Genomic DNA, 16,474 nt, shown 5'->3' with positions numbered 1-16,474 from the left:
AGGTGGGGCAAGGTCTCTTTCAGCAGTGGGGAGAGCCTTTGTTAGATCTATTCGCCCCCGAAGAGAAAGCACAATGTTATCAGTTCTGCACGTTGGAATTTCCAAGACGGCACTCGCCCCGTGATGCTTTTCGTCACGAGTGGAGTTGAGGTCTGTTGTGCGCCTTTCCGCCTATACCCCTTCTGCCCAGAGTGCTGAAGAAGATCAGGCGCGAATGGGCACAAGACATTCTTGTGGCCTCGGACAGGGCTCGAAGAGTATCCCGAGCTACTCGGTATGAGCATCGATCCCCCGATCCGACTGCCTCTTTGGGAGGATCTTCTGTCGCAGCACCAGGGGCGGTCCTCCACCCGAACCTGTCCTGCATCCACCTCTTTGCGTGGAGATTGAGTTGATTCCTTTCGACTTGCCTCCTGAAGTTTGTGATGTCATTTTGGCAGTCAAGCGTCCCTCCTCTAAAGTGGTATACGCCTGCAGGTGGAACAAATTTGTGGTATGATGCACAGCAAAGGCTGTGGATTCCCTTTCTGCCCCGCTTTCTGAGGTCTTTTTGTTCCTTCTTTCTTTGGCCCGGCAGGGCTCTGCTCTGGGCACTATCAAAGGTTATCTTTCTGCCATTTCGGCCTTTCTCAGGCTTCCTGATCAGCCCTCTCTTTTCAAGTCCCCGTTATAAATAGATTTCTCAAAGGCATTACACACCTTTTCCCTCCTATTCCGTTTGTGATGCCACAGTGGGATTTGAATCTGGTTCTTATCTTATGTGTGCTCCTTTCGAGCCCGTTCACAACTGTCCTCTTCGTCTCTTGACCTTGAAGACTGCCGTCCTGGTTGCCATCACCTCCGCTAGGCGAGTGAGTGAGTGAGCGAGCTCTAGGCTCTTTCTTGTAAACCTCCTTTTCTGTCGGTCAACCGGACAAGGTTGTGCTCAGGCCCCGTCCTTCCTTTATGCCAAAAGTTGTTAAGGCCTTTCACATTGGGCATACCATTACCTTGCCCATCTTCTTTTCGCCTCCGCATCCTTCCAGAGAGGAAGAAAGGCTCCACCGTCTGGACCCAAAACGTGCGCTCTCATTCTATTTCAACCGCACACAACAGTTCTGGTTGGATGACCAGCTCTTTGTTGGCTACGTTGGCACCAAGTAAGGTCAGGCGGTACACAAGAGGACTATCTGCCGCTGGGTAGTCTTGTGTATCAAATCCTGACTCTTTGGCTAAAAAAGAGCCTCCGTGGGGCTGCGTGCTCATTCCACTAGAGCAACTGCAGCCACTACTGCATTGGGACATGGTGTCCCCCTGCAAGACATCTGTCAGGCAGCCACGTGGGCTTCACTGCACACGTTTACTAAGCATTATTGCCTGGACAGCCAAGTCCGGAGAGACGGCTTCTTTGGCCGTTCTGTTCTCCAAGACTTCCTGGTGTGATCTTGGTTCGCACACCCACCCTAGGGGTTGGTATTGCTGGGGTATCTATTCTAAGGTAAGGAATCTATCACTATGTGTTTCTTTCAGATGAACAAGTTACTTACCTTCGGTAACAATATATCTGTAAGAAACCTTAGTAGTGATAGATTCCTTACTGCCCCACCCATCCTCCCTGTTCTGCAAACTGATTTCTAGGGTTAAGGTCATCCCTTTCAGGGCCCTAGTTTCAATGCACCAGTGGTCAGTATCTTGCATGGCTCTGCGTTCCTGGCGTGGAAAGTCGTGTACAGAACTGACGTCAGCGCGTGTGGGCGGCGTCTAAGTAGAGCCCACGACGTCATCTCGGCGACCACGACGCCAACTACGGACGCGGAGCCGCACGACTCCACCTACCGACGCACAGGGGCATTGCTGATGAAAACTTTTCGGATCCAGTCTGACGCCTGGGGGTAATTCTAAGGTAAGGAATCTATCATTACTAGTGTTTCTTACAGATACTTCGTTACCGAAGGTAAGTAACTTGTTCTTTAGTACTGTTTTTTTAGAACGATTATAAATGTAAAAATGTTACTAATGAGTTGATTTACACGTTTAATAATGGAAAGAGAACTCTCTTTTTTTCATTCCTTTAGGACTAATCTTTTATGATACTAAGGTGACTGTGATGAATCGAGTGTTAAATGCAACTGTGCAACGAACAGCCGATCATGCTGCCCCGGAGATTACATTAGATCCACTGGAAATAGTGGGAGGTAATGTTCACTCTAATAAGACATGTTTTACCAAAGTTAACCCAGTGTCATTTTCCAACAACTTTTACTTTAAGATGTTTTGACCTCTGTGGGTTGGGAATCGCATGTTTTTTTAATGTTGGTTCCTTTCGTTGAGGCCCTTCTAGACCCGGTACTTCAGGCAAGTGCTTTTCAGGCCTATGTGTAAGTCACTAAGTCTCTTAATGCTATAGACCTGTTCCGAACAATCCCATGTTCCTGTACACTCATCCTTTATCAGAAAGTTTGGAGATATTGGGCTTTATGCTAGAACTTGAACCCCATTACTTTCCCCTCCAATCCTTCTTGGACCTAAAGTCCAAGCGCACCAACACTATGGGAGAAAAAGTATTTTATTTGCTGAGCTTATCCCTGCTAACCTCCATAGTGACATGCCTTTAGGCTTATTTAATACCATACGTTTTAGGAGATGGTGCAGCTGGCAAAGGTGTAGTCTGTCTGAGAATGTACAAGATTCCTTTTGCTGATTCTGTGGCTAGATCTATGATCACTGGTCATCTGTAGCCACATCTCAGTGCAATCTACCAGGCCCTCGGGAGTCATCCAGGCAAATGTAATGGACATGTGCTTCAATGGTGAGCGACTATCTAAGATAAAACTGATTCAGCATCAGATCACTTTAAGCAAATCAATCGGAGTCTTTGCACATTCCTGCATGTTCTGTGGTTTCACAAGGGACCGAACCTTTCACCAGTAGCAGCTTTGCCAGCGTGTTGAGAATCTACACAAGATTTTTCATTGTGTATCAAAATTTCCACCTCTGCCAGCAACAGTGCTTTCTGTTTTCTACTTCGAGGCACCCTGGCTTATCAACCTCTTTAATTAACTGTTGTGCTTGCAGGACCAGCCATTTGGGTGTCGGGTATCTCGTTTTGCAGAGAACTGGCAGGCCATTACATCACCTTATATTTGATGGCTTTGGCCTGATTTCAAGATACACTTTGTCAACTCAACCATGCTTAAATCTTGGCCAGAGAAGGTCTGTTTTTTTCTGAAAGACTCTGAGTTCTTCCCTGAAGTAAACATGAGCCTTGGGTGCTATCCCCAGTACTTTTGTTAATAACATTTTATCCGTTTTTGGTACATCAGACATTTTTGCACAACTGACAATACAAGACAACTGATGCACACATGACCATACCCTCAATTTAACATTACAGCAGAAACCTCATGGCACAACAGTTAACAATACATTTATCATTTTTCTGCCATTTTGCTCTTGAGTCCCCAGCTCATGGCTTGTTATTATAATTCTAAATTTCCACTACCAGAGCGTGATGGTGGGTTTTCAGCCCTTTGGAGGGTGATGCCCTGGTATTGACACCACACAGCCTGTATTTTATGATGTGTCAGAGGGCAGCCCCTAGCTTTGTATATATGGATTTCCCAGCTCATGTAGCGCTGTAGCACAGATTTCCACCATTCCAATAATGGGGTGGGGGGGGAGGAATCACTGTCTTTTCGGGTCTTGGCTATGTCCCTCTTTGGTATCACCAGTCCCAACCACCACAGTGCAGTGTGGTATCTGTCACTGACTATCTCTTCCATGATATGGAAAAAGACAAGCTCTGGGTATCCGGGTAGTGTCCAGCCCAACATGCGTTCCAAGCATGTCAGCAAACCCTCCCATAACTGGGTCAGTTTCTCGCATGCTCAAATTGTGCAGCGGAAATCACCCTGCGATGTGGTATTTCAGACAGTTTGGTTAGGCTGTGCCTCCCCTTTTCCACTGTCTGTCTCGGATGTAATAAACAATGTACATGCATTTCCATTGTACTAGGCTGAGCTCCTAGGCTATCGCTCTTTTGCAGGGAGAGGTCCAGGTCTCCCTTCAGTCATCATCAGTGAGTTGTCCTAGATCTCCCATTCAGGTCCCCCGAAGACAATCTAATGAGTCTGGTGTATTAAGTACCAAGAACTGGTATACTTGGGAGATCTTGTGTTCAGTCATTTCGCCTAGGAGTATCTTGGCCTCTAGTGAGCTGTAGTCCTGTATGTCGGTGAGCTCTGTTATATGCTGGGTAAGAGGGTGTCTTAACTACTGGTATCTAAAACCCTGTGTGCAGTCTAGGTTGTAATCTGCCTTTATCGCTAGGAAGGTTTTAGTCATGTGGTCTGATGCAACATCCCCCAGCTTTGAGATACTTATCAATTCCCAGGTTTGAAGCTTTCGATGGTTGGACTCTTTGATAAGAGTCCTGTGCCACAATGGGGTCTCCTTTGTCATGCATCGCCCCCCCTTCTCCCCTCCCCAATGAGTGCTCCATGGGTCTCCCTCCAGATCTGAAGAGTCACTTTTGTTGCTGATTGAAGACTTTCTTCGCAGGCGGTGGGTTTTCCCACAGTACAACAGATGTAGAAGGGGTATCTTGCATCTCCCACCTTTCTGTCGTGAAGGCGGGATCAGCTGTGGTATTGAACCACCATTCATTTATGATCATAAGGTAAGATTTTCTATAGTGCAAGAGTATTTCTGAAGCTGCGATGTTCCCGTCATATGTAGATCTATAAAATTTGAGGTGGGCTATTCGTGGGGTATGGTGAAATAACGCAGGAGTGAGTCCAACTTTTTGAAAAAGGAGTTCGGAAGTGGGAAGGGATAATTCTGTAACTGGTATAGCAGAGCAGGATGGCTGTTTTATAAATGGAGGAGCGCCCCATAAGAAACAGGAGCAGCTTTGTCCAAAACTGTAGGTCATGGCTCACATGTTCCAGTTGGGGCTGGATGGTTCATCCCCATGCTCGTTTTGGGTTTTCTGTCACATACACCCTTAGATATGGAAAGCTTTCTTGAAGGATCCGTGTGTGTTTAGCCCAATCGAGTGCTGAGGAGGAGCACGTCAGGGCATACCCTGAGGATTTGGCCCTGATAATGGTTAGCCCATATAAGCCTTCAAAGACTCCAAGGATTTGGAGGACCCGAGATCCGGATTCCTGGGGGTCATCTAAAAATGTCAGGACTTCATCTGCGTACAGTGCAATCCTATCCGAGATCCCTGGCAACCGTTCTAGGCTTCTGATGAAGACCACTATCCTCAGCCATCCTGCCAGGGGGTCGATATCAATAGTGAATAGCAAATGCAATAATGGTAATCCCTCTCTCAATTCCTCTATATATCGGGAATTGATTGGACAATGAGCCCCACACTCTGACATGTAAGTCAGTTTACAGTAGTCATGCCCAGGTAATAAACTTGGGTCCAAAGTTCAGGTTATGCAGTAAGTAAAACAGGCAGTCCCACACAACAGAATCAAATTCCTCATGAAAGACGACCAGAAGAAGTGCATGAGCTCCTGGTATCCTGTGTGCTAACACATTGTATATATGTCGGATGTTGTGTCGTGTGGACGATGAGGCATTAAGCCAGACTGATCCAAATGGACCAGAGTGGCTATCAATGGCATGCATAGGGTGTGGAACAGGCTCTTGGCCCATTTTTTAACTACCATATTCAGAAGGGAGATAGGACGATATGAGGAGCAGAGGTCCAGTTTGGGTATGACCACTATTTCGGTTTGTCAGAATCCAGAGGGAGCGTGCCTGTCTCCTGGGGCTCGTGAAGCATGTCAAGGAGCAGGGTTCTATAGGAGTTAAAGAACTGTGTCAGGAACCCATTGGGGCTGGGGTCTGGCCGCACTGGAGTTGTATCAGGGCGTCCCCCAGATACTCTTGTTTAATATCCTTTTCTACTGTATCCCAATCTAGGGCTGTCAAGCGGTGTGTGGGCAGGTCTTTTACAAAGTCCTGCAGGGCCACAGAAGCAACCTCAGGAGGTGCTCTGTAAAGTATGAAGCAAAGCTCTGTGTGCGGAGATCCTCATCCATGTGTCTTGCACCCCCAGTTATGTATGCAATGGGGGCGTGCTGTGTCATTTTCATACAGATCTAATGCAGTATCTTTCTGGTTTTGTTACTCCATTAATATATACAGCTCTGCGTGGTGAGACACGCAGCCCGTGCCTCATCTGAAATGAGCTAATGGAGTATTGTTTTTGATGGAGTGAGTCCCCCAACGTGGTGGGAGATCTAGACATTTCATAAGTTGCTTTTAATTCTAACGTGAGTGTCAAAGCCGGTCACTTCTGGTTTGTGCCTCTTGCTCGTTCCTGAAATGTGGCCAATGATGTCCCCTCTAATAGCGGCCTTCAACGTTTCCCAGATAGTCTCCAGGGATGCAACGGTGGCTTTTTTAGTTTCTATTGCCATATGTATGTATTTCCAGGTTGCAGCGTCCTGCAGCTACCAGCAGGTCTTCAGGCTCCAGTCCAGCCGGGAATGGGATGGGCCTAGTTGCAGTGATAGTTCCATTAGGCAATGGTCAGAGATGCCCCTAGCATGAACGTGCGCTTCTGTAATCCGGTGGGAGTCTGAGGTACATATGAGAAAGTAGTCTAGCTAGGAAAACACTTTGTTGGCCCTAGAATAGAAGGTGTAACCTTATTCCTGCGGGTGAAGGGCTCTCCACACATCTGTTAGGCCCATAGCCTCAATAAATCTTCTAAGCGGGGAATGCCCTTGGCTTTCTCCCTCTACCTTGGAAGTCCTGTCTAGTCCCAAGTCTGCTATGCCATTCAAGTCTTTTCCCCAAGTACCCTTAGTCTCGCTGGGAATCGCGTCACCAAGGCCCCAAATATTTTGAGAAAGTAGGGGGGGGTATGGTGTAGATACTGGCTACAATATGTCGGTTGTGGAGGGGGCCCAATATCACTGTGTGTCGGCCTAGATTATCATGCTATATTTCTCAACTATTGTTGTGTATCAAGAGTGCCCTTCCCCCTTGATACTCTGCTAAACCTGCAAGAAACACTTGTGTGTAAGCCCATGGTGGTGTGGACTGGCCACCTAGTTTCTTCCAAGTGTGTTTCGTTGAGTAGGAGTATGTCAGCAGAGTATTGTTTAGTAGTTTTCAGCACTGCGCCTATCTTGACAGGGTCCAGGATACTGCCACTCGTTACGGATGGGGGCCCCTGAGGCAAATAACAGGCAGAGGAAGCAGGGGAAAAAACAGAGAATCACTCAAATAGGAGATCCTCTGCCTGTGTACAAAGTCATATAGTGCTGGTAGTCACTGATGCTCAAACATACATCTGAAAAACCTGGCCTTACAACATATGATAAACAACACTGTATGTATCCAGCATGTAAACATTTTTTTATTTATACATTAGAAATTTTGGTTATGATCAGATCATAATGAAAATGTCAAAACAAGTCCAAGTACATCCTACCTCACGCACACACAATCGTTCAAACAAACAGACGCATACCCACACATACTCAAACGTCCTACAAAGTCAGGATTCACTGTTGAGTAACCAATTGATATATATGCCGCAACATATACCCACACATACAATACACAGAAACAAGATCACATGACTTTGTGCTATACAAGATAAATACAGTGAAAGAAGTCAATACATAAAGAAGCCCAGGAGCAGCTTAATCAATTGATATACTTCATATTTAGGATTACAGTTCATTATTGGGGGAAAAATAACAAGGGGTACATATTATTTCCAATGGTGAGTTCCAGCGTCGATGCACGTTTCGGTGATAGACCTCAATCTGGGTCTCACCTTCTTCAGGGCGCACTGTTCACGTGTCATAACACGGGAGGACGTGCCTGGAATGGGTATTCACGGCATTTGCAGGCAAAGGCCCAAATGGAGGTGAAGGTTTCAAAAACACAGGGACCAAATCAATAGGGAGGGTGGCGTCGTGGAGTGGAATAAAGGCGGAACTGACAGGAATCAAATAATCGCAGAATAAGAGGCCCAAGAATTTAGTGGAATGCAAAGAGTCATCATGGGGGCTGCTTGCATCTCCTTCTCAGAAGTCCCAGCTCAGAATGTGCAATAAAGTCCAAGCAAATGTGGACACTGATATACACCAGTACGGAGAGGCGAGGCGGCTCTCAAGTGGACATCCAGCAGTTCAGCTGCCATCAGCAGTCGAGCAGGATACCGGCCAGTACCCGAACAGCGGTTGAAGTTATTATCTGATAGAGACTACTACCCTCAGATTCCTTCACATAGAATTATCCCCAGGCGTGAGACTGGACCCTGAAAACTTTTATGCCCAGCATCCCTTCGCGCCGGGGGTACGGCATCATGCGACTCCGCCCAGGCGTCGTCCGCGTACATGACGTCAGCAAGGTCACATAAGTCCCACCCCGGCGCGCCCACGTCAGTTTTTTCCTTTTCTGCGTGCAACGCGGATCCGGTTTGTGCTTTGGCCCTGTTTAGGCCTTTCCCTTACGCTATCGCTGCATGTGTGAGAGCAGTGTGCGAATGCCTTCGGGCTTTAAAACTTGCTCGTCGTGTGGCCGTCTCATGTAGGCGACGGATCCTCACCCCATCTGTATGTGGTGTTTGGGGAAGCACCGCGACTCCACTGATTGTGAGGCGTGCCAGCAGATGAAGCCGAAATCCTGGCGGGAGGGCCGGATGAAACTTCTTTCGTCTCTTGTGTCCAGGTCGGCGTCGTCATCTCGCCCGGCCCCTGTGGAGGGTTCTCGGACCCGCGGCTTCCTTCGCCGACCTCGCTCTTCTCCAAAATCGCAAGAGCGCCGCTCACCTCTTGGTAAGTGTCACAGTTTGTCCCTGAGGGTCGGGTTCCGGCCTGTCGGGGGTGTGGGCTTTCCTCGGGTGGTGCGGCCCCACGTGTTGTCCCCTTATCCACTGTTTCCCGGCGTGGGGGCGTCTAGAGCCCAGATGGAGACATATACGGCGGCTTTGCAGGCCTCGCTGGCTTCTCCTCCTCCTCCTTCCCCTTCTGGGACGTCAGCAAATCCCTTGCAGTGTGCAGGGCCCTCCGCGGCGTAGCCGGCGGCTCCGGCCCTGGCGCCGACTGGTTCAGATCCAGGCTCGGAGGATGTGGTGCCGGTGGGGTGCGGCCCTTCGGGGGTCCCTCCTTCGGACCATGGCACCTCTGCTTCGCCGCAAACTCCCACGGGAGTCCCTGTGGTGTCGTGTGAGGTTGCCGGGGCTCGGGTCGCACCCCCGAGCCCCTCTTGGTCCTCAGGACAGGCCACGGCCTTGTCCGAGACCGAGGTGACGCCGCTACAGCGCCGGCAGCTGTTTGCCCTGGCGGCGCCACAGGGGTCAGCGGAGGGCCCATCTCGCCCTGTCACGTGTCACGGCTGGCAGGGGACTCCTCGTCCCTCCCCGGGCCCTTCTCGTCCCTCCAACCAGGCGCGGCCTCGTCGGAGGTCAGGTCGGCGCGCCGCCCCGGCTACGGCCCAGCTCCGGTCTCCTGCCGTGTGCTGTGTCGGAGGTCGCCCCGGCGTCTCCTCTGGTGCCGGTCGGTGATGATGTCCTGCCTCAGGTTGCGGACTCTACGGCGCCGGGCCGACGTCGAGTTGTTGACTCGTCTTCAGACGCCTCCTCTTCTCCGGAGGTTCGGCGGTTGCTGGTGTCATCCTCGCCGGAGACGGGCTGCCGTGTCGTGGCTTTTTCCCCGACGTCGTCTAAAGGCAGCTCCTTGCCATCTCCACGACCGCAGTCTTCGTCGGAGGAGCCGCAGGTCCCCCACTCCTCGGTCCCTCTTCCTTCCTTCCGGCCTTGGCCCTTCCTTCCTCCGGTTGGCTTGGGGAATGGCCGCCTTAGCTTGCAGCCGTCCCCTAACGAGGAGCTGCTTTCCCCTCCATGGGGCCCTATGGAGGCGGGTGCGGCTTTCGCCCGCGCTGTTTCCACGGCTTTGGAAATTTTGCGCATGGGTGATCCAGCTACCCATTTCCTCGCAGATCATCTTCTGGAGGTTCTCCATCAGGGCTCTGGTGGTAGGGAACCGCTGCTTCCCTTCGAGGGTTCACTCCACTCTTCTCTCTTGGGGATTTGGGGCCATCCCGCCACGGGGGACCCGGTGCCCCAGCACGTTCTGCACCACCACCATCCGGCACCGCGTGATCCGGTGTGCCTTTTGCTTCACCCTTCGACCAGAGGCCCCCTTTTGCAGTCTGCCTTTCCTGCTTTGCCGCTGCTGTTGTCTCCCCCGTCACGGGAGGCCCGCTGGCTGGACTCCTGGGGGCGCAATATGTTTGCTTCGACCAGTGCGTCTTTGCGGGCCCTAAACACACTGTGTGTTTTGGCTAGGGCCACTTCTTGCTTGTGGGACTCGGCGGAGTCCCATATGTCTGCCGCTTCTCAGGATGGTCCCTGTGTGGATTGGAGACACCATGTCTTGGATGGTCGGGAGCTGGCGGCGTTTATCCTTTGCTCCGCTCTGGACATCTCGGAGGTGCTGGGTCGTTCCATGGCTTCTTCGGTTGCCCTTCGTCGCCATGCCTGGCTTTGGGACAGTGTGTTCCCGGAGAATGTTCGAGAATAGCTGGTGGACCTCCCCTTCGATGGTGCTCTTTTGTTCCATGCCCCTGCGGACTCAGCCATCCAGAGGTTCTTGGCGGGGCTTCGTCCTCCTCCTCCTCCTCCTCCTCCTCCTTCTCCTCCTCAGTGACCTGCATGTTTTTTTTTTTTTGTAAATATTTTTTTTTTTTTTTTTTTTTAAAAACCTTTATTGCACATAAAAACTCAATACAAACATGGGCCTACAACCACCAGGGCCGGCCGCTAATATATACATGTTCAACAACATCAAGGAAGCAATGGGCCCCCTGGGGCTCAGCCGAATTGACAAAGTACTGAGTGCACCTCAGAAGTTATCCGGATACATAAATTTTAGAAGTACAAACAAAAAAGGAAAAATAAAATAACACCAAAAGACAAGGCGGAAAACATCGAAAAAGAGGCGCCTAACCACGGCTGGGGGACCACACAGTACCAACTCCACCCACCGGGTGGTCAATGAGGATGATCAAGGGGGAGGTGGGGGCGACGGGAGAGCCACAACCATCTACAGGTGAAATGCAATAGTCTGGGAACCTCAGGATCAGGGGGACAAGGCAGCATCAGATGAGTCTACGAGGGGGGGTGTGCAGATGTTCCCACGGTACGCGTTCCACTGGCCCCAAATTCTACCCCACGCCCCCGGCTTACCCCAGGCCACATACACAGTCTTCTCTCTGCACATGCACCAGTCCATGTTCTCCTTCCATACCGACACGGTGGGAGGCCGCCGGGAACCCCAAAGCTGTGCGATGTCCCTCTTAGCAACCATGTTCCCAAGGGCCGCCCACCGAGTCTGAGCCGCATTATAATCGTTAGGCTCCCACACGTTGAGCACACATCGGCGAACCTCAGGCAACAGGGCGACCCCAGTGACACATTCCATGACAGCATGCACCTGGCGCCAATACTCCGCAACCTTACGGCACTCCCAGAGAACATGGAGAAAAGTGGCGCTGAGCCCACAGCCGCGCCTACAGAGCCCGTCTTCAGAGAAACCCATCAGGACTAAACGAGGGCCCGTCACGTAGACACGGTGAAGAATTTTAAGCTGGACAAGACGGAGACGCGCGGGTATAGCCACCTCCTTCGGGGAGGACAGCGCAGACTGCCAGTCCTCGTCGTCCAGTTCCACCCCATCCCCGATCCACGCCTCCCGCAGACGCACGAGGAGATCCGCCCGAATGTTTATTAGTTTTTTATAGATAAGGGAAATAGTACTGTCGGGCAAGTGACCGTCGAGTATGCGGTCCTCGAGTGGCGAAGACACAGGGACTGCAGTCCCCGCCCCGATGGCCGAGAGCAAAGCGTGCCGAACCTGAACGTACCGAAAGAACTCCCTCTCACTTAATTCGTACTCACTCTGCAGCGCAGCGAAGGATTTAACTGCACCCTCCACCCAAAGGTCACCTACTCTGCTGATGCCAATCGTGTCCCAACGCTCGAATCCCTTCGTCGTCCAGAGGCTTCCCAATCTTTCAGACGCAAACAAGGGGGTCGCGCCCGTCAAGCGATCATTCCAGCCCATGGCCACATTCGCAGCCTTCCACAAGCGTACTGCAATCTTAGTGGGACCGGTTAAGGTCCTCCCAGCCGACCGAGGGTAAAGCGCTCTGTTAAAGTCACCGCCAGGCAACAAAAATCTATCCATTTCGAAAGCCGGATTCGGACCAGGTGAGTACGTTGCATGGTTAATAGCAGATAGCTGGGAAGCCCAGTAGTACCTCCTGATGTGCGGGAGCGCGATGCCCCCGTCGTACCAGGGGAGAGTCAGTTTATCAAGAGCAATACGTGCACGACCTCCCCAAACAAGTCTCCTTTGTAAGCTCTCCACTTCCCGGAAGTAGGCCGCCGGAATAATATCAAAGGAGTTCTGAAGCGCGTAAAGAAATCGGGGAAGAGACATCATTTTAAAAAGTGCCGCACGACCGAGGGGAGACAAGGGAAGCTTACGCCAGCGGGCCACGTCTAACCTCAATCTCCGAAGTGGAGAGAGGAGATTATGCTCGTAGCGGACAGCAGGATCCAATGAGACGTACACCCCCAGGTACGTAAAGCCGGAGCTGGACGCCTTAATGGGAAAACGAGAAGGCAAGAGAGGAAAGCCACCGGATATAGCATAGACACAAGATTTGGACCAGTTAATGATTAAACCAGAGTTCTTGCCGAAGGAAGTGAGGATGTTGAGTGACTTTCGTGGTGAGGTGAGGTACAAGAGAATGTCGTCCGCGTACAACGAAACACGATCCTCGAAGCCAGGGGCCCACTGGATCCCTCTTATCGACGGTTCCCAACGGAGCCAAGCAGCGAGCGGTTCCAAAGCTAACGCGAAGAGCAGGGGAGACAACGGACACCCCTGCCTAGTGCCCCTCCCAAGAACGAAGGGCCGGGAAACCCTCCCATTAACGACCACCTGTGCCAGCGGGGCAGCGTATAAGAGTTTAACCCAATTAATAAATCCCGCCCCGAAGCCAAACTTTGCCAGGGCTGCCCAAAGATACGGCCATTCTATCGTATCAAAGGCCATCGTGGCGTCCAAGGAAACCAAGATGGCCGGCTCTGAAAGATATTCCGCCCTTGCAAGTACGCCATGTAGGCGCCGCAAGTTAAGGGCCGTATTCCGGTGCGGGATAAAACCGGATTGGTCCGGATGCACCAGATCGCAAATAACAGTAAGCAGGCAGTTCGCAAGAACCTTGGCAAGGATTTTCGGCTCTGCGTTCAGCAGAGAAATAGGCCTATATGAGGCGCAACGGTCCCGAGGCTTACCGTCCTTGGGAATCACGACTATAGTGGCCAGGCGTTGGTCATCAGGGAGAGAGCCGAGTTCAAGCGACTCCGAGAACATACGACGGAGAAATGGCGCAAGTTTATCCGGTTGCAGTTTATAGAGTTCAATCGGGAGTCCGTTGGGGCCCATAGCCTTGCCTGAGCGAAGGGAACGAATCGCGGTTGCAATCTCGTCAACCGAAAGTGGGGCATCCATCTGCTCACGCTCCTCAACCGACAAGCAGGGCAAAGCAATATCCTTCAACAAGTGACGAGAGTCAGCCTCATCTCTAGCAGACACCGGGGAGTACACAGCACAGAAGTAGTCCGCAAAACACTCCACAATCTCACCAGGGTCAGTCACACTCACTCCCTCCGACGTCTGAAGCACGGGGACCACTCGATTCACTCTCTCCTTCTTATCAAGCCAAGCAATCAATTTACCCGCCTTATCCCCAGCATCATACAGTCTACCCTGCTGTTCCCTATACATTGTCCGAGCAGCATCCGTAACAAGGGACTTATATTCGAACTGCTTCAGGCTGAGGGCCTGGAGCCCGTCCTGAGTGACACCCGTCTCCAAGGCAGCCTCCAACCCCGATATCTCAGCCTCCAACGCAACCACCTCCCCGTTCTTAACTTTCTTGGCCTCCACGATCAGGGATAGGGCGTGTCCTCGGAGGACCGTTTTGAAGGCCTCCCACAGGGACACTGAGGACAAGACGGACCCCTCATTCTCCAGAAAATACTGATCAAGCGACTTAATGAGACCCTTGCGAATCTTGGGGTCACGCAAGTACCAGGGGTTAATGGGGGCGATCCGCCCGGCGGATCGCATCCCGGTATCGAAGAGGAGCCACAATGGGGAATGATCGGAAATGCCACGGGCCAGGTGCTTAACCTCCCGGACCCGGGTAGTCTGGGCCGCGGGTATTAGAAAATAATCTAGTCTGGAGAGACTCCCGTGGGCCCCGGAGTGGAATGTGTACTGACTCTGTGTCGGATGTATCCACCTCCAGCAGTCCACCAGACCGAAAGTGTCCAAGAACCCGCCGAGCCACGCCTGGGCGGCAGAGAGGGCCCTGGGAGGGTAACGATCTAACTCGCCAGAAATCACAGAATTAAAATCCCCACCCACAATCAGGAGACTATCAGGAAGTTCAAGTAACATACGACCCACATCCGAGAAAGTGGAGGTCTGGAGGCCCGGGGGAACATAGACCGAAAACAATGAAAGAGTTTGCCCCTCCCACCGCCCAGTCAAAGACGCATAGCGCCCTCTATCATCAAGAGTAACTTTGTCAATCTCGAGCGGGAGGGAAGAGCGCAGCAAGATGCCCACCCCTCTGGAGCCAGTGGTGAAGCCAGAGTGTGCGACCAGTCGGTAGCCCCCCCTGTTCATAGCATGACATACATTTCCCACCAAGTGCGTCTCTTGAAGAAATACCACATCAGGGGCCAATCGACGCAAATATTGCAACACAACCCCACGTTTGATACGGTCCCCCAATCCGTTGACGTTCCAAGACATCAGTTTCAACCCGTCCCCCCCCATCCCAACACAAGAAGCTGGAGTCCCCGGGCACGCAGCCAGACACCTGAAACTGAAAGAAAACAAGAACACCGACTTGAAAAGAAAAAACACACAACCCATCCACCACTGCCACCCTCCCACCACCACATCATTGCCACCCCCCCCACCCTGCACCCCTGCGGACTATACAGCCCCCCCAACTTGCAGTGTGCCTGTCGCCCTAACAATCCCATGCTACAAAAAGACCCTAGAGGAGGAAAGGGATCCGTCCCCGCCCGCACCCAGACGAAACATTAATAGACAAAATATACAATTGAAGTAGAACCTGGCTGAGCACAGAAGGAAATGTCAAAGTGGAGGACCCAGAATTATTCCTGCAGAGGCCCACCGCCCTCGGCACCGCCACTACGCCCAGTTCGGTCTCCCGGTTCCGGCAGGGAATCCAACCAGTCACTCACTGTGTCGGGGCGTTCAAAAAAGAGAGTCCGATCTTCATATTCCACACAAAGCCTGGCAGGGAAAAGCATAGAGTATTTGATGTCCAGATCTCGAAGACGGCGCTTCACCCCCTGAAAGCTCATTCTCTGTTTCTGAACGAGTTGGGTGAAGTCCGGGAAGAGGTTGACGGAGGAATTCTCATATTTAACTGGGCCGTGCACCCTCGAGGCCTGCAAGATCGCATCCCGGTCTCTGTAATGAAAAAGTTTTGCAATGATAGTGTAACGCCCTGAACGTCTCAGGATCGTTTAACAGACACGATAATGAGGACGCAACCACTTGTGAAGGGTTAGTTATTTTAATGAAGGCAAAAACAATACAAAGACTAAACAAAAGTTATAGTCACTGGAATCCTCCAGGCTAAGTACGTTACCAGCCCACAGCACGGATGGTCCTAACCATCCTCTGCATATACGCCGATCCCGGCGTATGCCAACAGAGGGCAGAAATGAAATGGCCGAAAATGCCAATCGGTAGGCTGTGAGGGGCACGAAGAGTGTTGGGGAGAATTGAGGAGTCAGGGAAACACCCAGCCGGGGTCTCTACCTGAAGGGAGCAGCCACTCAACCTCTTCCTCTGACTGCACCGGGACGCGGAGTCACCTCCTGGTGATGCGTCACTGATACCCCAATCAAAAGCAAGAAGACTGAACCGAGAGCAGCCGCTCGATCGATCCTGTGGACTTCCGAGTCTGTAACGCGGCAAACACCTCCTGGTGTGCGTTACAGCTGGCAGTCCCTGTATCTCGGGTCGGGCTGGGAGTTACGACTCCAACCAGCAAAAGCGCCACTGCGCTTTGACTCAGCCGAGTCAAAAAAGCGAAGCTCAGTGGTTGACCGGTAGAGCTTCCGGGTCCTTCACAGGTGACGATGGGGCAAGACACGGCCCAGGGAGTAACGACTCGACCTACCTCCGTTCTTGCCTTACTGGAGCACCACTCCGGAACACTGCTCTTCACTAAGCAGGTATGTCGGTGTAAACACAATATCCGACAGCGTTGTACCTCCCGGTTCCTCCCTTTATAGGGCGTGTTTTCCTTGAGTTATGTAACAGCTCTCCTGTTTACATAAGGGCGTGTTTTCCTTGAGTTATGTAACAGCTCTCCTGTTTACATA

The 16,474-nt window shown here is 51.5% G+C and overlaps 1 protein-coding gene across 2 annotated transcripts in view; it reads left to right on the top strand.

Moving 5' to 3' along the window:
- Window positions 1-16,474, top strand: part of HECTD4 (HECT domain E3 ubiquitin protein ligase 4) — a 2,430,065-nt gene that overhangs the window by 2,109,956 nt on the left and 303,635 nt on the right. For both annotated transcript variants that reach the window (XM_085634374.1, XM_085634373.1), the window contains one exon: window positions 2,055-2,174. In XM_085634374.1, the coding sequence (XP_085490500.1) occupies window positions 2,055-2,174 (120 nt within the window). The remainder of the gene's footprint in view (window positions 1-2,054; window positions 2,175-16,474) is intronic.

This window comes from Triturus cristatus, chromosome 11, assembly GCF_964204655.1.
Source record: "Triturus cristatus chromosome 11, aTriCri1.1, whole genome shotgun sequence".
NCBI lineage: Eukaryota > Metazoa > Chordata > Amphibia > Caudata > Salamandridae > Triturus > Triturus cristatus.
Note: the sequence above shows the minus strand (reverse complement) of the source record. Positions and strands in the feature narration are given on the sequence as shown.